Source organism: Tigriopus californicus, chromosome 2 (genome assembly GCF_007210705.1).
Source record: "Tigriopus californicus strain San Diego chromosome 2, Tcal_SD_v2.1, whole genome shotgun sequence".
Lineage (NCBI taxonomy): Eukaryota > Metazoa > Arthropoda > Copepoda > Harpacticoida > Harpacticidae > Tigriopus > Tigriopus californicus.
Genome location: NC_081441.1, coordinates 7,557,246 through 7,580,734, shown reverse-complemented (window position 1 = coordinate 7,580,734; position 23,489 = coordinate 7,557,246). Strand labels below are relative to the sequence as shown.

The window sequence follows — 23,489 nt, the reverse complement described above, 5'->3', positions numbered from 1 at the left end:
TGAGCACATGAACAGAGAAGAAGAAGAAGCAATAACAGGTCCGTTCTCAGAAGTATGCTCTTCACGTTTCAGAAAGATAATGAGCAACCTCTCATTTTCATTTTTAACGTATGTAAATCATGAGTACCCATACAAGGTTTTATTTTTAATCCATAAACCGATCAGTTATCTAGTCCAGAATGGACAAACCGTGAATTTTCAACAATCGAGGTATTTTGCTTAACAAAACAAAAAAACATGTCATTTTTTGTGTAGCTCTGTCACTGTGCTAAGTTTTTGGCTCCATGTCAGAATATTGTTTGTTTCTAGATATTGATAGTTTTGCCCGTCGAATGACGTCAAGTGTTTGTTTGCCCATCATTTTTCCAGAGGAATAGGGTATTTTTCCTACAAAAATGTAAGATGGAGTTCCTCCATAGGAAAAAAGTGGCTGAAAAGTAAGATGAGTGTCCTTGGAGCAAGATTCGGGGGCAGGTGATTTAACAAATCATAACCCATATTCACCTGAGTACCAACGTAACCATATCACATCTCAAAATATATCATCTATTCGTACCATGAATCGTACCAAATCAAAAGTCAGTGATAACAATCGTAATTGATGTTGTATTTAATTTTATGTCGCTCGAATTCAATACATTTGATGTTAATAGAACGCCTAAATACTTTGAACAATCCAAAATTATTGTGCTTTGTCAATGTAATGTGCATTGAAGAGTGTTCTCAAATGAGTGATGAAGGGAGATAGTTTTTCGGAAGGAGGCAAGTTTCTTGTGAGTTTTCTTTTTTTTCTTCAAAATATTTCAGAGAAGGGAAGAAAAGTAATTGACCAGAACAATCAATGCGTTTCTATTTACGGGAAAGAAGGGTGGCGAAAAAATGGATCGTGAATGTCCAAAACATGACAACGGGTCAAAAATCCTCCACTATTTCCTAAGAACAGAGAGGCTTTTTTGTCATGTGCAATAAGAGCGGACGAGTTCCAGTAATAATTTCTCTAGGGAGGTTATAAGTCAACTTATTAATCAATACAATACAATCCTATGTCAACCCGCTTTCGTGAACTTGTACGTCGCATGTGACTTGTTTTAGGTATAGTGGGTCTAATAGCACAGAGTAGATGATGGTCTCGAGCAAATTTCTTAGCATAAGGTTTCTTTGGAAATATCACTTTTGACATACGGTAAAAGCGCTCTATCTCGAGTTTGGGATTTCTTCTACAGGTTTGAGACATGTTTTTTTAATTCCGTCATATTCAAGCACTGGACGATTATTCTGTTACCGTTGCTTCTCCAACGCCAACAACGATTCCATACAAATCGTGTTCCAGTCCAATGGAATGACGTCTAGGAAAAGGAGTTGAGAGGATATCATGGTGCTTGGGGGATGAATGATCTCATGGTTACGACGGGTTTTGTGAACTGACAGGGAATATCATTATGAATTATGCTTCTCTAGCTACTTCAAGGCAATAGGGAATGAATGGGTGGGAAAGGGGGCTTAGAATACAAGTTATCTATCCGTATATCAAGTGATCAAGTTCATCCATTGCCGTCGTGCACTTGTGCCTCATTTCTGGTATTGATGGTCGAAGGAAGGGTCCAAGCTTGCTCAAGTGTCCTCTTGGAACTGATGAGGCTCTGGAGGATCCACGTCCACATGTTGGTAAGCAAATCCGTAAGCCAGATTGAAAATGATGAAGAGGGGTGGCGAGAGCCACATGGACCAAGCATCAATATTATCGCACACGGCATGCATATGAGGGTTGACATGATCCGTCACCTGAGGCGAATAAGAAAACGACACTTGAGCATATGAACATCAGTCACGATTAAGCCAAAAATGGATCTCGTGTTGATTAGAACATTACTCCTGACAAACAAATGGATGTCTGCGACGGGTTGAGAAGAAGAAAACGAATGAGGAGGAGTGAAAGAAAGTAAAGCAGATGTAGTAGTGAATTGAAACATTTACAATCGTTCAATACGAGATATGAGAGACACAGATCACTAGGAATCTTATGCGATATGTAGAGAAGGTTCTCCACAATCCATGAACATACTCAAGTAATGTTTAAAATCTGGTCGTTATTGTCGGAAGACGAAAGGTCAAAACCTACATTAAACATTTTCTATCTTTCACTCCAAATTTTAATTGTCTGGTGACGAAATTTAGTGACAGCCAATCTTAAGCTTTGTAAACAACTAGACTTCTTCAACTTGTTTTTGATGGTAATTGTCAATAAACCTTGTGAAGAAAGTCATTCCCACAAAATAACTTGGTTGTATTTTTTTCAAAGATGTGAACGGCTTGTAACAATTTTAGGCTGTGATATATGAAATTGACTCCGCTACTGTTTATTATGCAAGCCCCGTGACAAATTAGATAACTGATCACAACCCAAAGTTCTCGATCCAGTTTTTTTTCCAGGGAACAACAATACTGCCCATCCTCGCTTTATTTCAAGGTGGGCACCAAGTAAAAAGTTATCACCATCTGAGAAACCAGATCCGACCAGTCACACTCAAACGTTGAAACTTATCTCAAAGTCAAAGTTCAAGGAGCCTTTTGAAAGTGAAATAAATGCAGTGGAAGAAAAAGAACAAGAATAATCTGTAGTACCTGTAGAAGACAACAGTAACAAAAATTGGTGCAATGCAGGGGATGAAGCTATTTCATCATGCCACTCACACCCAACATAACTAACTCGTAAAAGGATGGGAAGATGCTAGAAAAACACTAATAATAGAACACATCCAAGAGATCCAACCGAGATGCTAACGTGCAAATGAATAAAAATGTATAAATTGTGCTCAAGAGTAGCATGCCTCAAGCGCATTTTGAGTGAGAACGATTAAGAGGACCTCCATACGTGGTCTAACCTGAATATCATGAGTCTGTTCCAGATAATATCTCGTGGTGGTTGTCGCATCCTCAGCGGGTCGTTGTGTGTTGTTACAGAGGTCCTCATCTTGCAAAGACTGAGGAAAAGGCAGTGGTCAAGCCAAAATAGGAATAACTCTCAAGCAAGCCGAAGCCAATAATGTTATCCCGTTTGATTACCAATGCCCTTCTTTCATATTTACGTCGAATACAAAACAAGTATGTGCAGATGTTTCTTTGTGTTTCCAAAATTTCATAGCTGTTGATCTTGAGCAGAAAGCAGACACTCTTATCCGTAGGAACATAATACAGATCTTCGTTCAGTACTGCTAACATTTAGTAAGCCAGGATCCTTTTGTCTTTAGCACGATGCAAAATTGCAAGAGTCGTTTGTTTTGGTGAGAATTTCAAGTTGGGAGCCACAGAAAAACAACCACACAATCATGCCTTAGCCTCAATAAGGAACCAATAGAGGAGCACTGAGACTTAATTTTTCGTCCTTTCCCTTATAATTGGTCTATTAACTAAAGGATTAAACTATTGCAGTCTCAAATTTATACCCCAAGTAAGTCTCCTTCACTGTATTTTGCATATCAAATTCGGACACCCTACTTCAAACTTTTCAAGCAGCTTACATTAAAGTTTGGGTCTGTTCACTTCGAAACTGACCGCTTGGATACCAAGCAATGCAGCGATTTGGCATGAATCTTGCAATGTTTGCACTAGCTTTGAGCGGAAAGATTTTGATTGGCGCTTTACACTTTTTTCCCGGGAATCCTTGCACTTTTCACAACCTCAATAGAATGAGGTATTTCTTTGCCTTTAAGCCATTTAGACACATGAAAAAATATGACCATGCGTATTATTTTCAATATTCTTATTCCAAAACATCAGTTGTACTTGTTATTATTCACCTTTGGTACAAATCACATCAAATAGAAGATGAAAAAAAAAAATTGTAATAAACGAGGAATTGGATTGGAGGATTGACCCAGACGCCTAAAATATGCAACGTTTGTGTCTGAAAATATCAAGGCCAGTCCAAGAGAAGACTCAACGACTCAGGGTGAGCTGTCCTACCCATTATACTGTGAAATTCAGCAACAAATGGTGTAGTTTTGATAAAATGGTCATTTTTAAATATTCTTGCCTTTTTGCATTTCCGAAAGCCTAACCTTAAGCCCCGTAGGAGATCAGACATTTTTTGCAGTATTCTGAACTCAGCCAGACCACATTGGCCTTTCGCTCTTCTAACTTTGCGTTTCTGCTCATTTAATAAAGAGTTCCTGACGAATTGAGTAGACTGACCTTCGGAGCAACTCTCTGGATTTCGATCTACTCGTACGATTTACCAAGGGCTTTTAGAGATATCTAAAATTCCACATTTGCTGAATTATTCAATCCATTCAAAAAAAGCCCTTAGCTTGTTCAAACTATCTTACCACATAAATCAACTTGGTCAAATTTGGGCCCAAAACCTGGCTCGCTCAGGGAAGTTGGGAGAGGTGGTCAAAGTTATTCAGTAATCAGTTTGTAATGAAATAGAATAATATAACCGTGAAACAAACGTCTTAACGGGTTAATCGTTGTAAAAGTGACTCGGCCGTAGTTGCAACGGTTAAAGTTTTTATTCATATCTTAAATGATTGAAAAGGGGCCAAGAGTTGCTTCGAACAAGATCTTGATTTTGATTTTGGCGGAAAACCCACCCTCATTTTCTATTCCTAGAATTCCGTGGATGTACTCGTACGTATAAGCACCATGCAGAAGTTTTTAGTTTGACAGGGCATTGAAGAAGCAGTCCTCTACCTTTCTAATAAAAGTGTTTGTCCAGTAAAGATGAATGAAGCCCCATTACTGCATTATCTAGGACCGAAATTTAGATGCACCTAAGGCTTCTAGAATTACATTCAGTCCACCCAAAATCATGCCTGGCTCTCATTTTCCATTTCTTGGCCGATGCAATCTAGATATCTTTCGTTCAAATTACCACTTATACTTTTTACGTACTGGAAAACGTTTTCTAGCTTTTCCCGTTTCTTCGACATTTTCTCTAGCGTTAATGAAGGGAAAATCTTACTGGCGTGTAAAAAGGTATGTTATATCTTTTTTCCTATTTTTTTAATATGTACATACACAGTCTTCAATTCTTTTTTATTCAGTAAAAAACACCAAGTGATACGGACAGACCTTTGTGAGAGTCTTGAAAGAAGTCAGGGAGATTAAACTGCATTTGCTTAGGATATTTCTCCAAGGATGTAAACCACAGCGGTAAGCTCCAACAAATATCCTATCCTGTCATCATCTATTGCCAGCCCAAAAATGTCGATTTCGACGTGGGAACTGTTCTCACATGTCCGGTTGAGACGAATAGGATGCCTGAAGCGAGTGAGGTGAGATCCTCGAATACCCAACCTCTAACTCCCTTGGGAATAGCCACTTGAGGCTTCAGTTGGAAAGGAGAACTAGTGGAACTGCATCCCCGATCGACCTATTCTCGGTCAAGCATTTCTATCTTTTCCTCCACCATTCAAACCAAACAAACTTATTAGAAAAAAGACGAACAGATCTTTCATTTATGAGTGAGAAATCGGGCATAAGACAGACGTAACTCAAGCTTAGCAAACGATGAGCTGAATCTGAGCTCATGAGGCCGAGATTTGGCTCGTTCAAAGTGACATTCATTATAATATCTCATGCCCAATGCCGTGTACCATGTACGTGGGTCTACGCAGGTCTACGCAATCTCGCAGAGATTTTTTTTCTCGTAATCCTCTTATCATACCTTTTTGGGCCTGCGGATGATGGGCGACTGAAGTTCCAATTCATTCGAGGAAGCCTGAAAGGGAAAAGCCAAGAAAATTGGGAAATGTTAGTCGGGGAAGAAAGCCAGAACAAAAGGGTTATTGCAAAGGAGCTGCACTTGTAGTTTGATTAATCGATATCATCAAAATTATTGCGAAGGTAATAGAAATTGTCATTTTGTTGTCGCATATAAATAAGCAAGTATTCAGTTTTAGTCAATCAAACGCATTCGAATGTTGGAGATTGACAGACTTTCCGTCCAAACAAGAGGTTCTTGCATTACTTCAAAGAGATCTTGGCCAATGTTAAGTTCCATCAAATAGTACATTACGTACTAGCGGATCTCGTGTCTGTAACCCAAGCAACCGCTTTCAAAGGATAGGAAAAAACGAGGTCGCATCTTGGAGGTTCCGGAGAAAGATTGAATTTTTATTCGACCCTCCTCTCTTTTTTTTGTTTGGCTCCTTTTTTCCGTCAGGACAAGAGAAAATCATACATAGTACGTGTATGACATGAAAAGAATCCAGAGCGCACAGATGCGACGGAAAGTAAAATGGTGTTGGAATAATAATCCTTCCTCTGCCGACAAACTCATTTTCCTCGCTGCTTGATCCCACCTTTCGATCCCGTCGTTGCCATCATCATCATTATTATCATCACCATCATCAAACTCGACTACCCGAGCAAACGTTGTGATCCTGCACATGTTCTTACTTTCACAAGCGTACCTCCATATTCGCTTTCAGCCCTTTCTGACAATCATGCCTGCAATCAGACATGTAACTAGAACTGTCTCGGAGGGGCTACAAATTGAATGGATTTACAAACATTTTTCTGTTTGAGCATTAACTGAATGGATCATTAGTTTGTGCGCTCAATAGATGATGCTTTCCTGTCGCAGTTGCCTTGCTTTTTATCAAAACCGGGACAACATGACAAACCAAAAGTCGTTGGTTCCTTTTCGTTTGAATGTCTCAGCAAATCGTGCCTGTATACAACCAAGTCTGATGAAATTTTCTTTTCGATTCTGAAGGTCGGCAATGAACGTACGTAGGCAAAAGTTACACTGTACTATCTCTGAGTTGTAGGTAAGTAAGTTTAGGTGTCTAATTTGAAGTCGCTGGATGCTTCTACCTGTCCTCAGAATATACATTTGCTAAATCATCGATGTAATTGTGTACATATACGGTGCTAAGGCCTGTCGCGACCCTTACTCAAGGGACTTGGGGAAACGGAAACCTATTTACCAATTCAGTTGAGAGAGTGACCTCTGAGCACTTGTCCCTTTACTCCTTGGACCACATGATACCCGCTCTTTTTTCTTAAGAGTTCCTTTTCCGTGATGACTAGCACTCAGGTGGAGAAGTTCTTAGCAGTTAGTTTGATCGATTATTAGGGCCTCGTTGTTTGAACCGCAATTTCCACGCTTAATCCCTTGGATCAGGTTTGTGTCTCCTCACACATTTTTCGTAATGTTTCATTTTTTTTTCTCAGTAGAGTAGTTGAGTGCTCACGTAGAAAGGCAACAATGTTTGTTTACCTTGGAAGTTTGAAGATGATTGATGGGTCTTTTTCTATTTGCCAACCATCAGGTGGTCCCATGACCAAGACGCGGAAAACTCGGGAGTTCGTGTGCGTGTCTCTCTGTGGGTTATAGATACAAGAATACCCATGTGGTTCACCCATAATAGTAATAACGATAACAAACATTTCAATAGAGCCACCTTAAAATGGACCAGTTGATTTTCCCTGCTGCTTCATTTTTTACATGAATCCGAAGGGAGCTTGCTTTTTGTGTAAGGCAGGCAACGGATAGAGTTTTCACATTATTCGTCTCGCCATTGAACAAAAGGCCTGGGAACGAAACTGGGTTATTCCTAGGACGGCGCCCATTGACGAATCATTGGCCAAAAAGAACGGATGGCCCAAGGGAACAAGTTCTTTGACTAAGACACGTCCATCCCATGAAACTAACAAGTTAGCACAATAAGCTACACAAGAGTGTGGAGTTTTCTCCATTCATAAGCGGGACGAGGGTGTGAAAGAAGCAAGAACATTTGGCTTTGAAACGTCGCTGGATTCCTGGACACGAACCGACTACGATGTGCGATGTACGTGCATAACCGAATGTCAGCGCCGTGCTTCACCATTTGTCACCAAGTTCCATGACACTTGGGTCCAACTTCGTTGGTAGTTGCTCATTCAAAATGTATACGTGAAGGCGTTCAAGAAGACGCTCGCAATCCGAACTAGATCTATCTAAGCTCTCTTTGTGAAAGTAATCGAATGAAAAGGGGCCCTCCATGCAAAAACAATGAGAAATGGAAAGAGACGTTTCGTGGGTTTGTCCACTCGTTTCTAGATGCATTAACATGGGGAAAAAATGTTTGAACGATACAAAGGCCTTTCACTAAATATTTGAAAATGGTTCTCTATGGATAACGTGGCTTTACAAGAATGTACATGCCAAGCCTCCCTCTAGCGTATCGTGCATTACACGATTTACGACGTGCCAGGCAATTACAACCAGTGACCCTCTCCACATGGACATTGGATTCAATGTAAAGTGTATTGTAGGTCAGAAACAGTCGGTTAAGCTTTTAGAACGAGACAATGGCATGTGAGATGACAATATATAAGAGATAGATCTTGATATAGTGCACATACGAATGCATGAGTAACGGTCAGTTACGATAAGTTCAGTAAGTTCAATTTGATTTTTGATTTACACGTTGATTAGACGAATTGTTAAATTATTAGTCGTTATTTCTTTATCTTAACACGGCTTGTTTGAAGAATTCAAGAATTCAAATCACAACAAAATTGAAGAAGGTAGAGAAATAAATAATTTAACATCGTAATCTAGCACCAGGAATCTCCAGGGAAATACATTTGCAACAGAGGGCAGTGAGAAGTTCTCGTCTTGGAATCGATATTGTTGAGATACTTTTTTTTGTTCGACGTGTGATGTGAGAAAACCCAATGAATTGGTAAGTAACCAGACCCTTTCAGAACAAATGAAACGATAACAAATGAAAAATTCAAATGAAAACCAAGGGAAAATGAATATGCTCTCACATACCTACAGAAAATGACTGGGGGTCGTTTGGGGGAGCGTTTTCATTTATTTCCCACGAATTGCTTTGAGTTCATATTGTGTTGGCCAAGTTAGCCATCATTCATCAAAACTAATCCAGATGCAATGATGAAAGTTATTCGAGTTCAAAACACGTTCTTTCAGCATTGTGCACCATCCATCCCTTCCTGGGTCTCTCCTCGACCAAATGGCCTTTTCCACGTCCATGTCCACAGAGAAGGAAAAGGAGGAGGAGGAGGAGGAGGGAGGGAACGAACGAACGAAGGTCGACGCTCATGGGCATAGCAATCATTTGGGGGCAGGGTAATTTCCCTCAAATTGAGCCGTGTTGCTTATTTTCTCACGGACATTACCCACTCAGCTGCCCAATTTCGCCCGACGTACGTACACACACAAGACCAACACACCGACCACTAACCAACCCAGCCAGCAACAACAGCACGCACCCAATGGGAGAGAGTACATAAAAGAACGATCGTGAAGAACCACTCCACTAAATGAGTTTACTCTCATAAAAGAGCACGCCAGAACACAGCCTACCAAAAACCCTAAAATCATGGATCAATCCAAGTGGACTCAAATTAAAGCCAAATATTTCAGCATGGTTTAAGTCATATTCATAGTCTTAGATCTGAGTGCTTAATGTACTGTATAGCACTTGGTGAAAGTTGTGGATGGCACACTTGCTGCACGTATGTCTGGGTCCTGACTCATGACATGGATGGGTGAAAGTCGTTCCATGGCTTTTTGGTTACCAATCTCAATGCAATCATTTTGCAAGGAAACGGAATGTTCTCCCCCAAATACAGGAGCTGGCACCGTTTTGAAGTATTCTTCAAGGAGAATTTGGTGTTTTAGGGCCGTATGGGTTGGTATGGGAGGTGAGCTGTCTACTTCGGTATGCCACAATTTGATATTGCCAATGTGCCATTAATCAAACAAGAGAGGAACGTGGATAACGGTACGCTTGGAAATGCTTCCACAATATTCAAAAGGCACGAAGGATGTCAAAAAGCAGACGAAGATGGCGAATAAAAAACCAACCAGCCGTACCTGAGTGCATTTGGCCATCTCTCCGTTATTGCTGTGAAACATGTTCTTGAGTCCAGTATCGATGGAATACTTGGGTCTTCGCCGCTTTTTGAGCAAAAGTAAGATCACTGCATATTCCATCAGGGCCCCGAAGACCCAAAATATGCATACCACCAAATAGAGATCCACGGCGTTGAGCCTTGAGCTGATTGGAGCTCGCTCTCTGGAAAGAAATAGATATGGCATGAGTCCACAGATGCAAATCGTCATGATGATGGGGATGGTTTTTTTCTTCTTCTTTTGGAATAATGAATAAGTAGCATAGCTTGACTTTTAGCGACTTCGAAGCCTCCAAGTTTATTGGGCAGCACGAGGATTCTGTTCCAGTCATATTTTTGCACTCAGTCTCTTTTTGCCATCTTGTTGGAGTCGTTTTAAGTTCGTCCCGCTTGTCCCTTAAAGCAATTAAGTGCGTTTTCATCCATTGCTAGATACACTTGAACACTTCTTCAATGCCGCAAATACTTCAGCACATCGCGACCAGCTAAGGCAGTTATAAATAGCTTGTCAGCCAAACAACTCATTTACTTGATTACTTTTACAATACTTGATTGCCGCTCGCTTGCTTAATTTCTGCCGTACTCGTATCACTTTCTTCGTGCATATTTTAGTGTACCAATGTTTCCATAGAAACCCACGAACTGTTCAGAGTTAACTTGTACACGTCGAGTAATCGAGATCATGTAAGTGTATCAGCAATTGAGGGGTCATGGTCCCTCTTTGGTCGTACAGTCCATCCACACACACATACACATGTCGGTACCGAAGAGATTGTGGACTCGACAACCAAGACCCGTTGATTGATTGGTCCTTTTATATGGCCAATTCTAGTAGTACTCTTGTGTCTACACAGTATAAACTAAGCTGAGCAAGGATACAGTTATAAACCAACAGGGCCATTCTCGAAAAAAGGGGGACACAAGGCTCACTTTTCTAACTCTACAATTAGGTCAACCTCTCTGCAATTTAACTCATCCAATGAGTCGAGGGAGTCCGTATCGCATTTTTGAAACCCCACAGAGGCAAGGCAAAATTTCAAAGTCAATCTCCAAAATGAGCATGTAATTCAAGAATTCAAGTAAAATGATCCTCGCCTCGTTCACATCTAATTCCGTATGCGGTCCTCACCTGACGCTGTTGAAAATGTTAATGAGAACCAGAAACAAGGTGACCAGGAGAGCCATGCGCCCAGGAACCACCTCGGGCTTAATGAGAAACGAGACCCACGAGACCACGACAAACATGCAACTCGGGAGATACACTTGGATCAGATACTGCATTTGTTTTCTTTGGAGCTGAACTTGGAATCCACACGCGGCATACGTGCCTAGAAGTATGAAAGAGCTAATCAGTTACAACAACATCTTCGAAGAGAATTAAGACTTTCGCCTACGCTGATATGATTGACACCAATCTAGGGGTTATAGTGATTGTGACCATGATATAAAGACAACAGGCTAGTGGCGTTTTATCGATCGGTGAGAAGAGTTCAATATTGCATATTGTTGACATATAGGACGTTTTCAAGTTGACGTCATCACTTGTAGAAGCTATCGCCATCTACCGTAGAAAAATCTGCCTTCTTAGTTATTTTATACATTTTTTTTCATTTTTTTCTCGGGCATTTGAAAAGCCAGATTTGGCACTGTAGTTTGGACAAAGTTTACTTCAATGCAGTGTAGTCAAGGAATGGTTAAGCTAACCTCGAATTCCAGCTGCAATATTGAGGCATTTCAGTTTTCTTGGATTTAGTGTATGTACTGAGTTTTTCATGAGAGTAATGGGACAGTCCATAGGAAAAGTTAACCTGGAGAAGGAAGAGAGAGCAAAAGTGTTGTGTTTGTATCGCTTGCTTGCCTGCCTCATGGAGGCGTGGAGGACTCCATGCCTGTCTAAACCTTGTTGGGTATTAGGCCCCTTTGGATTCTAGACTGAAACGTTTGTAGCTCTCATGTTTGATTGTTGGATGGCAGGAAAATGGCAAAGAAAGAGAGCCCCACGGCCGTTTATCTTTATTTGTTTTACTTTTTGAAAGCATAAATCAGACTGAACTCCAACGGGTTAGAAGAAGGCTAGCTCACAAAAATAAAAAAAGCGCTCTCAGACAATGAGAACATAAACCATTTTGCTATAGAGCAAGTACCATATAAGAATGAGTCAAAAAATGCATAAGAGAAACCAATTCGGTGAAATAGCGATTCAACTTTTTCTTCCAAAACTTATTGTCCTTTCACAACCCCTTCAAAGGCACCCTCTTTACTCTGCAAACTATTCAGCACTTGAGTTTAAGCTCTTTCGTACACCAATTCATATTGGGCTATATTGTGCAGGTGCTACTTTATGTGCGTATTTGTGCATGCACGCTTGACAGCAGGCCTTGAAGGCCTTGCTTTCGTGTTAAGAACTCTTGTTCAAATGAGAGGGGAAGGAAATGGGCTGGAAATGGAGCCAAGACGACAAACATTTCAGCTTCGTGAGATCTGTGGGACGACGACAAGTCGGTTACTACTGGTGGGAAGTGGGGACCTCATTATCCAGTGTTACTTGGGAACTCGGGAAGGATTGAAATGTCAGGCTAAGTGGCCTGGTAAGTCCGCCTCTAACGAGTTTTGTCAACTTCAAAAGCTTTCAAGCATTTGATGCAGATTTCCACAATATTTAAAGCTCTGGGGAATAATGGGGAAAAAGTTGATTCCACATATCCAATGGTTCATTCTCTTTTCAACTTTATCCCAGGTTTCTTTCGACTTTGAGGCACAAGCGGGCGGGAACTTTTTTGTCAGATGCTTTTCTTCATCCAAGGCACAATCCAAAGAAATTAGAAATGGTTTTCATTGGTATTACACCAATGCCAAGCATTGGTAAGAGAGGCTAAAATTGAAAGATAATGTTTCGTCAGAGCAAGTGACGAAAAAAAGGAATGGCTATTCATGCCATATTTTCTTCAAATATTTTAGATGAAAATATGTGTCTCCCATGGCTTTTGGCTAAGGTTTCAGCCAACACTTCGGTGAAAAATGATGCGGCAATCAGCATGAAATGGGAATGAACTCAAATTTCGATGAGACGGGGTGCTAATCTTTCTCGGAAGAATAATATCGCCTCATAGCCAGAGAACCAGAATGTTTAGCAAATAATCTAACGCTCTGAGAATGCCCAAGCTGACAATCATTTTGTTCCAAATAAACAAATAAACCATTTTGAACTTCAAATTCTTGCCTACTCTAGTACGTGTATCTCTTTCATAAACTATTCAAAGACTATTTTTAGCAAAACAAAAATCTTTGAAGAAAGTATCAAACCACAAGGTAGACTTTTGCTTGCCTACACTCGAACATCTTGACCTTTCTTGTTTGAAGAGGTCGCTTGGAAATGGTTCTTCTTTTATGAAAACTGTTTTTCATGGGGAGAATGCCAACTCTCAACCCCGCAAAGTAAACTATCTGCCACTGTTAGAAATGTGTTTCATGCCTGCATATTCAAGATTGCATTTCCAGCCACAAGTGAAGAGGAATAGATTTTGACAAGTCAAATGTTGGCCTCTTCTTGTTTTGAGTCAAGATTATTCCTTAAACACCTGTTATCACAAAAGAAAACTGCGTATTCAATGGGAGTCACTCATTTCTTGTGAGGTTTATTCAATTTTGGATTTCGAAAAGCCAACAAAGTCAGCGTCTTAAACTTGTTTGCCTTTTGATGTCTCATTGTTTGAAAAGAAGGTAGACAAAACTCTCATTCTTTTCATCAAGCTCCTTAACATTAAAAGGCGAGTTCGTCAAAGGTGTCTAGACCATGTCAATTTTCCTCAAGCTTCATTCTTGTAAACTTCATGCAAAGAAAGCAAGTGTCATAGAATGAATAGCTATTCAGCATTGCCAAAAGCATCACAGCCATCTCAAGTACTTGGTTTGGGAATTGAGCCGTCTAAAAAATAGCCATATGGCCGAGGGTCCCATTTTTTTAACCAACCGCCAATGTGACATTTCTCGCCTTGACTCGAAAGAAACTTACCTGATGGAAGTACAACGCTCTGATCCTTTTCAGGAAGGTCTTCGAATCTACAGAAAAGACAAAGGAAGGAAAAGGAGTGAATGCGGTATAGAGAAAAGAAAGGCAAAGGGCACTTAAGCAAGTCAAACGATGTTGTTGTTGTTTTATTTAGAGATATGCGTTATATTTTGGTGGCTCAAAGAAGTACAGTATCACAACCGGGAGTAAAAAAAAGAAACCGTATGCCGGCCTTTGTTGGTTGGCAATCTTCCAGAATCAAAGCGTGTTCCTATCAGTACATTCAGCTTTCCTTCTTTCTTCACGATTGTAACGCAAGCATTGGACGACAGCCCTAAGATAACCCATTATTAGCGTCTATTCTCAACACCAATGGACCCTGAATTGAATATCCATTCCACGTCAGTTACTCACCATGTGGTGTACATTCATGTAGTTTTAGTGCATCTTTGATATATGCCACCTTTTTGCTTTTTTGCTTTTAGATAAAACACTGTAGGGTTTCCCCACCAACACTTACTGAATGTAATGCTGAAGGGATCGTTGCCTGCTGATATCATGGACATATGACGAAGTGCAAGTCACGATTTTATTGGTATCATAATCTGAAAGTAAAATAAGGGAAAGTTAAAGTCTTCTTGCTTGGAAAACAATTGCTTCAAATGGTGCTCATAAGCGACGTTTTTCGTTTGAGAATCCACACCTCAACAATTTGTTGTCGGTGAATGAGTCAACCGTCACTTTTATGACATAGCCTCTCATTAGAAAAGCGGAAAATGGCACAGGTCTAAACCTTAATGTGATCGTGGGCAATGTATTCTTACATTCCTGGGCGGAGGGTCAAAATACGCGTACGTAGAAGTAATAAATTAGACAAATGAATTATTCTCACGAGGCAGAAGCTCCATTGATTATTAGCCTTATCTTGCATTGTGTCCGATCTAGGCTAAGTAAAACTCAGACCTATATTCCTACCATCCGAATAATGTTCAACATATTTTGTAACTCTTCTCGAATGAGATGGTAGATATAATAATGAAGATAACAGCAGCTTTTTGAAATTTGATCAATTTTTAGTCCCGTAATAAGGCATTAGTAAATGGAGGCATATGGCTCAGCCCTTAGTTGAGGCTTTGTTCCTATCACATATCAATAAGGCCAACCTAATTTGCTTGATAGTCGTTGGAAATGTACTAAGAATGTTAGGGCGGCTTTACACTACGATAGAAAACCAGGATTGAATCTGGTTTGAGGATAGAAGTAGTGCTAGTGCTGGGACGAGTTCGGCAAAAGACCTAAGTCCAGCAGAGGACACTCAAGTCGAACAAAAAGACTCATGTAGCGAAAAACTCGCCCCAGCACTACTCCTACTTCCATCCTCAAACCGGATTCAATCTTGGTTTTCCATCCTAGCGTATATTCGCCCTTACATGTTACATTTTAAAACATTTACAGCGCTGCCATGAACCTATTAACCTAATAGATAGCTAATCGTGGGTTGATGTCAGAAGGTCAATCACTGGATTGGTTAAACGGTGCACCGTCGTTATTGATGGTCCAAACCTGTTTCCTCCCGAAACACAAATGTGGCATTCTATTTTTCGCTTCAAAGTTATTCCAAACTTTTTTCTTTTTCAACTAGATACATGCCGTATTTATTAGTATCGTTTGGTGTTTGTTACCATGATCAGCGTTTTATTCACTCAACCTTGACACTGTATGTACCCATGAGCTTCTAGAAATATGGACTGTCAACGAGCTTCCCGCCAAATCGGCCTTCTCTTGGTCATAGCAACTCTGAGCCATTTGTCGAATTATTTAAAGTAATAAAATAAGAAACCTAGATCTTCTCAACTAAAGACAGGTCATTTTTATATCATTCAATTGTGAAGTGGTTCGTTTCAAAGTTCTGTTCCCGAAAGCTTATGTAGCTGACCAAGAGCAGGCCGAAAATTTGAATTTAACGTAGTGTTTACTACATAACTTTGAACATATCTCCAGAGTTCTCTAAGCATAGTTTTGCGCTCAAACTTGGCCATGTTTATCTATTCAACAGGATCTTCTGGTCGTATGAAGGGCCTATGTGGAATAGAGGGAACAGTTTATGAGCAAAAATTTTTTTGCTTCCAGTTGCAGTCCACATCTCTAGAAGTCCGTGATGTACCCTACCGTACTGTACGAGGTGTATTACTACTTACAGCTTCCAACTTGAAATTGACAAGTGTGAGCGTCTAATGGGTAATCGTCAAACATCATCCGACAGCTGACTGTCACACGAACTCTGGAGGAAAAATGGTAGCGAATAAACAATCGATTTCAAACCAACGTATGTATATGTGTCCACTTCAAATCCGACATGCCTACCCCAGTTCGTAGTGAATGGTTTTGTTTTTCCGTATTCGGACCCCCGACATTTCCTTGAGAACCCGTTGGCGACCAAATCGTTCCAAGCCATAAATCTCAAGCTCAGGGTACCAGATGTACCGGAGACTCTCTGGGGACACATTCACTTCCTAAAGAGAATTGCAAAAATAACAGAAACACTTATTTAATCATCGTATCTTTGCATTTTCAAGGTCGAGTGACGGACGGCACGGTGGGTCCTGGCTTAGTTGGTGAGTTTCAATCGATGACGGAGGTAAGGAAACATTAAAGAGTGATTAATTTGAAGACCCCCCCCGCTTCTGCTTCCTGCAAGCAAATGGCGTGACTATTAATAAAGAAAAAAAGTGAAGCTGAAATGATAAATGAAGGTTGAGTTTTGAAAACAACTTACGTTCTTGGGTCCGGTCTTGACTTCGGTCCATTCTTTAGCTGTCGCATTGATTTGAAGTCTTGGATCCAGCCAAGATACACCAAAATACATAGAGATGGACATGGTCTAAAAGAACAGAGGAACCGCTCTGGTTCATACACAAACAATCAACTGATCCCCAATTGCACCGATTGAGTCATAAAATATGTAGGTCTCGTTTTTTGTCACGTCCAACTGACGAGCCCGTTCATGGAAGTTGGCTTCGATTGGGTCATATTAGTATCCCCTTCTATCATTGGGCTCATGAAAGTGCCATTCTGTCTACTATGAACGCCCATCAAAACTTTGATGAAGGATTACATGCCGCTCCATTGCGACAGGCAAGACAGTCGAAAAGTTTTGGAGCTATGGCTCATTTTAGTTATCTCTTTCAAGGATCTCTGGCTTTGTACAGAGAATGTAGGTATGGCAGCCTAAGTTTTCTACTCACTACTTGAGCATTGGTAAAAGGTGCTCAGGAGGACTACTATGCCAACTCGAACCCAATGAAGAGAAACCGAGACGGCAAGGCAAGGCAAGTACTTACTATTCTAACCAGCCACCAACCATCGACAATCCATTTGCATACGCACAATAGATTTGCTGCAATTGCAGTTTTCGAACTTTCAGTTATGGTTATTTTGCCGTTCTGCGGTTTCCACCACAAAAACCCTTGGCGCAATATTAGTAATACGTAGTACACTTGACACCTTGGTATTCACAAAAGGTCTCCAGGGAAAACGTTATCATATCGACAGAATTCTATTATCCCTTCAAGTATTAAGAAATGGACACTCATCAGTTAACCAACTTGTAACAGATCCTTAATACTTACTTGGGCTTTATCGTTCACATTGCTGATTTCTTCCACAACGAACTTAAAGTCATATCTCCACGGCAGGGATTTGTTCGTTAGATGAGAATCTACCAAGGATGAAATGAATATACTATGTTTCTCTCTCTCGATGTACCCTGCAAGATTAATCGAAGAGCACGTTGAACAAGTCTTACATGTGAAAGGATGCTTTTCTTGATTGTAATCCCTCGGTAGGCACCAAACGTAGCTTCGGTTGGGATTGCAGTAATTGTTATCCATTAGAAGGCTCAAGCCCGGCGAAGTGGAAGAATGCGTGAAGTAGGAAGATTCGAGCTCGTCATTGTAATCTAATGTATGGCCCTCGTCAAATGATTTGCAATTACTAAAAGAGAGAATCAAATCACATGATGCTTAGCGACTGTTTTTCCTATGTTCATGGATCAAAGTGTTCCCCAATAGTCTTAGTCATCTATTAAGCCCGCCATTTCCTAATGCTTAGTATTCGTCAGGAGTGCTCATTCGTAGCGAGTCCAGCCAATACTTTGAAGGGATCACATGGATAGATTGGCAGTCTGTTTACCAATCTTTAAACACTTAGATTCATGCATTGTAGTAGTCGACGCAGGATCATCATTCGTCTCTTCTTATTTGTTATCGTGGCAAAGTGGTCCATTAGTAAAAAGACGTAAATTATGAAGAAAATGTCCAAGATGGAAAATAAAAATCCTCACGTTACTCCCTTGCATTTAGAAACAAACATTGTAAAGTAATTGCTAATAAATGAAAGCCTAAAGACAGTATGCGTTTTCGCCCTGAAGTTCTAAGCTTGCGTGGTCAAATATTTAGTTTGCATTTGAGTTTCACTTGTGAGGAGGACTTTTTCTTCTGCAAGTTGAACTGATGAAGACAATTCTACCTTTGTAGGAAGAGGCCTACAATAGGGAAATAAGGGTCAAATCAGAAAGATGAATTTATCATGTGCAAGAAAGAATGGACCAGAAGCATATGGTTAGCAACAGCATAGCTGAAGGTCGGTGCCAGGCGATGAAAAGATCCGAAAGTCAATGTCACATCACATCACATCACGAATAAGTAGAATCAGAATCATGATCTCAAATTTAGGTCAGAGTAATGCTAATGATACGCCGATGCTACAAAGAGTAAACAGTTATATACAGTATGTCCGTACATATACATCAATGAATGGGATAGAAATAAAAGCACATGTATAGATGGACACAAACAACTACTGTACTACCTACCCAGTCGAACATGGAGATGCACCTGAAGTGATCATCTCATGAGGGAGCGTTTCATATGGAGAGACCCACCTGCATGGCAAGGAAATACAAAGACCCTTTTCAGAAAGGCAAAGGATTGGAATTCATTCTTCATCAAAGAGCTCCAAAGACAGATCTATCACTCTGTCACCACCATTGGAAATACACAAGTTTCCTTAAGTATCATTTACTACTAATTGGGTCTGAGTATGGACGATGACTCCCACCAAATCATCAGCCGTTTTATGATAAAATCACCACTGATAAAGAATATAGTGCTGTTTTTGTTGCAAGAAGCTCCCCCAAGGAACAAAAAATCCCAGCCCCAAATAGGGAACCAAGGCAAACAAAGACGAAAACAAGGAAATCACGAAATAGTCCAAACATGACGTTCGATTCCGCTTCTAAAATGTCATCTTGAAACTGTCATTCCATTTCATTGCCTTCCCAATAATGATACATTTTCATTTTAATTACAAGGATCTAATGTCATCCCTTTTTTGTCGTCATCATTATTCACACTTGGAAACAAGTACATAACTGTCCCATTGGCGTTGTTCTAAATTCAGTCACCATGAAACTTGATGTAGGAGTCTCTTTTGTGCTCGCTAACCAGGATGAACGACGACGGACCAATGATCCCAACCCAGCCGGAAAAATTTGATCCCCAAGGATTGCTTGGCCAATTTTGGGCGTGTCGTTGAGCCTGAGAACATTTCTCTATTCTTCGAGTACTTCAGTTTATTTGTTATGAACCGCTTTTCTCAAGGCTTGGGCAGAAACCACAAGTTGGGCGGCCAAAAAAGCACGTCGCTTACCGAACCAAAGTGTTTTTTCAAGCACTAAATTTATGTATCTTGGTAGAATGGTAAAATGTCAGTTGCATCTCCCGTATTTATTTGGAGAAAATATTGGTTCAAAATGTTTTGCCTCAACCGCAAGACTAATAATTAGACCTCAGAAAAAGGTGGAAAAAAGCAGCAAAAAAGGTAACTGAAAGGTGAAAAAAACCTGACAAAAAGGGTAGCAAAATCAGTCATAAAAGGATGAACATTTGTTTAAAAAGTAAACTTTTTTTAAAAAAAGGTACGAAATTACATGGTTTGTTAAAAAAAACGTGCTCAAAAGATGATAACATATTTTCTCATTTATTGGAAAAGTCAAAACAATAAAAGAAAATCCATATTTTGTAAAATAAACAAGAAGTTAGGTGTCGTGAGACTTTCGTTAATTAAGTCAGTTTTGGATTTGGGGTGAAGTGACCATTTTTTAATCTCATCCAAAGAGTTGCTCAAATCTATAGCCATATATCAAGTTCATTTTCATGTTTTTCAAGTCAAAACCATTGCAACAGCAACCAAAAACATTTCAACCCTGCATTTGAACAAGTGAGCATGAAAAAACGTTTTAAGTAAGTTGTCCAAAATTTGACCCAAAAAAGTTAAAAACTGAGGTTTTAGGTTTTTAACTTCTTTTCCTAGGTCTACTTATCATACGCCAAAGAGTCAAATTTAATGGCTGACGGGTACTGGTGATTGGCTCGTTCAATCTGGAATCGAATCTTGCCCTTGAAATGCCAATGCGAAGGTTGTTCCATTGAAGCTCATGAGATAATGTAAAAAAAAACAAATCACCCGAATAAATGGACCTAAGTCAAACAAAAGAATACCCAAAGGGCCTTTTCTTTGGCTCCAATGCGTTCTCATCCTTTTTCTCTTCAGACATGCGTTGTGGGCAAGGAGCATCCATTAAAAACCTATCAATCTCGCATTTCGCTCCAGGGCGTTCTCTAAATGCAGGAACACACTCATGTGTCTCTGAATTGGACATTCATCCCAAGAATGTTGAGGTACCGTAAGATATCCTGACAGTTCAGTTGAGGCTGGATCAAGATTATCTTTATGTTTGGTGATATTTTTGCCTGAAACACCCTCCCGGATAATTTGATTTCATCTCTGTAGGGTTGGCAATGTTCAGCAGTATATTCGTTTACGTACGTATTGTACACAAAGCAAGATGCAAGACTGAAACAGACGTAGTAAATGGAAAGCGCTTCAATTCGATCGGAGCCTTATCTAAACATTCCATTGGCTTTCTTATTTTGTCATGTACTGTAGATGGAAAAAGAGACGTACATTAAGTACTTTCATACAAAAATATGAAAGTGGAGATTGTCTAAATTCAGAAGTAAATGTGAACCATATACGAGACGGTTACAAGCTACTTAGGACAAACCAGCAAATTCAATTGATCTCTCTACAAAACATTTAGATGACAGTGTCTCAATACGGATTCAAAGTAGACGCATTACTTCTCTAATCAAAACAAACGAGGTTGTACAATTCAAATCGAAATTAAACGAAAAATATATCCGATGCATTAGATATTGTGCAAAAGAAAGTCAGGCCATAGTTCCAATTCTTACCTAATGATTAAGAGAATAAAACAAAAAATGGGCCAAAATCCGGAGCCAGGCATGGTTGAAGGAGACAAAGCCGTGGATGGATCTTCCCTCACATGAACACTTAAAACCACAATTCCACCACAATCAGGGCTTTAACATCCCTTAGCCTTGTTTGACTGTTACCAAGTCAACCGAGACGAGATTAATTCTTCTTTTTGTCTTTGCCAAATTATGCCACGAATAACTGATCCCTTAGACAAATATTGTAAGGAACAGCTCTCAGTCTCGCTCGCCAGTTGGAACGGGTAGGAACAGAAAAGTCTGGCAATTATCCTCGAACTATTTGTCCAGGAACTGGGAAAGAGTTCTGCTCAATTTGGGATCGCTCTTCGTGGGCCAGTTGCCACGGTCAAGCTTTTTTCCAGTCTTCAGGGCAATTGAATCACTTCCTATGGGTGCATTCTTGTCCTCCCGTTTCATTCCCAGTGACCATTTTAGTAGCCTCGAAAACAAAGGCGAAAAGCCCACCCAACTTGGAGGACACCATCACTTTCCGAAATGTTCGAAGAACAGAAATCCAAGTGAGAACTTAAAGCACCTCGGATAAGCCTCAGAAGGCGATGGAAGTCTCACTCCAAGCATATGCTGGATTAGTTGGCAGAAAACAGCCATACTGAACCATGACAAGCAGGAATCAGTTTGCGGAAATTCATGCGGGAAAGATGGAGTGAGACCATTGGGAAACTCCAGAAAGATGATTGTCGGGAGAGGGTCTGCCTTGTTCTCACCCGCGAAACTTGGACTTTTCGGGCTTGCTCTGCCACAGACGGCTTTGGAGGCTCAAGGAGACCGGGGAGAAAAACAACCTCACTCACATGAAAGCGGACCCCTGCGCTTGCAAAGTGCATACACAGAGCCTCCTTCACCGCCGTAATCGGCCTCGAAACAGGGATCGCAAGCTCCTCGAGCAAGCGGCGCTCTGTCATGGAAAGAAGCTCGTAAGGCCTGGACTTGCTCTCCGCTTCTGCACCACGGCATCCTTGTCATGGCCTTCTCTGTTACGTCCTCTACATAGACATGGCCAAAGAGCCGTTTCATGGTACAAAGGGTACGTACATAAGAGACGAGCCATCTGGATTCGTGCTCCAGATGAGCACTGAATATATAGAGACCTTCGCAGTTGGTCTGGTAGGGGGTTGAGGATCTTCCGCAAGGCTGAATTCTCCTTACGAAGCAAGGGAAAATATTCCCGTACCCATCGGCATCTTTTCACCCTCAAAAATCACATGGATCAGTTTTTTAGATGTCTCTACCAATTGTATACATCATGTGAGAACGGTTGTCCCTCGTGAACGATAGGTCATATCTGGATCAAAGCGGATTTCGTTTCTTCCAAGTCGAAAGTTCCAGCCTCTCAGGTCATGAATTCTAATTGGGCCCCTTAGACATGCAACAAAGGAAATCCTACTTGTTTTGGAAAGTCATTAAAACGCGCTTAAGAAAACACCGAAGGTGACATTTGCTAGGGTGGACGTTCACTTTCGGCCGTTTTTGGTCAGTAACAATGTCAATGTGTATATTGGTCCGTTAGTGCGGTGTTTGGGTCTCTTTGAACTGAGCATGATTATTTACGGATGGGTGTACCACTAACTGACTGATTGGAACAAAACGAATTCCATCCGCCTTAACAGTTTTTACCCGTTTGACTAGCGAAGAAAGCCTCCCATTCCCAAATAAAGCGCGCTCTGAAATAAATGCAAAAGTTACAGGTCAAGTATATTCCAAACCTGACTAAATATAGAGCAAAAAATGTTCGCTACTCATCTTCAATGTTTCCTGTTATTTATTCTTTCAGTTTTTTTTTTCAAATCTTGCAGCAAACAAAAACAATTTCTATTTTTTGTCTAACAGACCGGCAGTTGTCTATGTAGTGGGTAACAACTATGTTTTGGGACAATTTACAACGACTATAAATTTGGAACTGACGAGGTTTTAGAATGACAGCTAATACCACAATGATTAAGAGAGTTGTTTTACATGTTGGTTTATCTTAAGCTGATATTGCTTTAAGGTAGTCAACAGTATTGTAGGGTTTGACCCGTTTGACCCCCAACCTTCCGGTCTACTATTGACCGAAACAATAAATTGCATGATGGATAGCTAGGCAACAAAACATAGCCTTCATCTAGTTATTCCAAAAGTGAACAAGTAACAATTATGTGTTTAGAGAATGGTTGTTATTATTACTGTTTGCACCATCACTGAAATGAATCTGCCACCTCTGCAGCTGTTTAGCCCTCAGGGCGGTA

General features: G+C 40.4%; 1 protein-coding gene across 4 annotated transcripts; it reads right to left on the bottom strand.

Moving 5' to 3' along the window:
- Positions 1-586: 586 nt before the first annotated feature.
- Positions 587-22,278, bottom strand: LOC131892584 (glycine receptor subunit alpha-2-like). 4 transcript variants are annotated; one of them, XM_059242392.1, is made up of 14 exons: positions 21,202-22,278; positions 18,759-18,827; positions 17,691-17,878; positions 17,515-17,603; positions 16,662-16,766; positions 16,250-16,398; positions 16,084-16,166; positions 14,406-14,490; positions 13,889-13,935; positions 11,006-11,204; positions 9,839-10,040; positions 5,669-5,722; positions 2,883-2,981; positions 587-1,782 (listed from the first exon to the last, which is right to left on the bottom strand). In XM_059242392.1, exons 1-14 carry the CDS (start codon positions 21,252-21,254, stop codon positions 1,612-1,614), a joined length of 1,593 nt encoding a protein of 530 aa, XP_059098375.1. In that variant the 5' UTR covers positions 21,255-22,278; the 3' UTR covers positions 587-1,611. The 4 variants fall into 4 exon arrangements, with proteins under 4 accessions (XP_059098375.1, XP_059098378.1, XP_059098376.1 ...); XM_059242395.1 differs by lacking the exon at positions 2,883-2,981; XM_059242393.1 differs by lacking the exon at positions 18,759-18,827.
- Between the last annotated feature and the right edge of the window lie 1,211 nt (positions 22,279-23,489).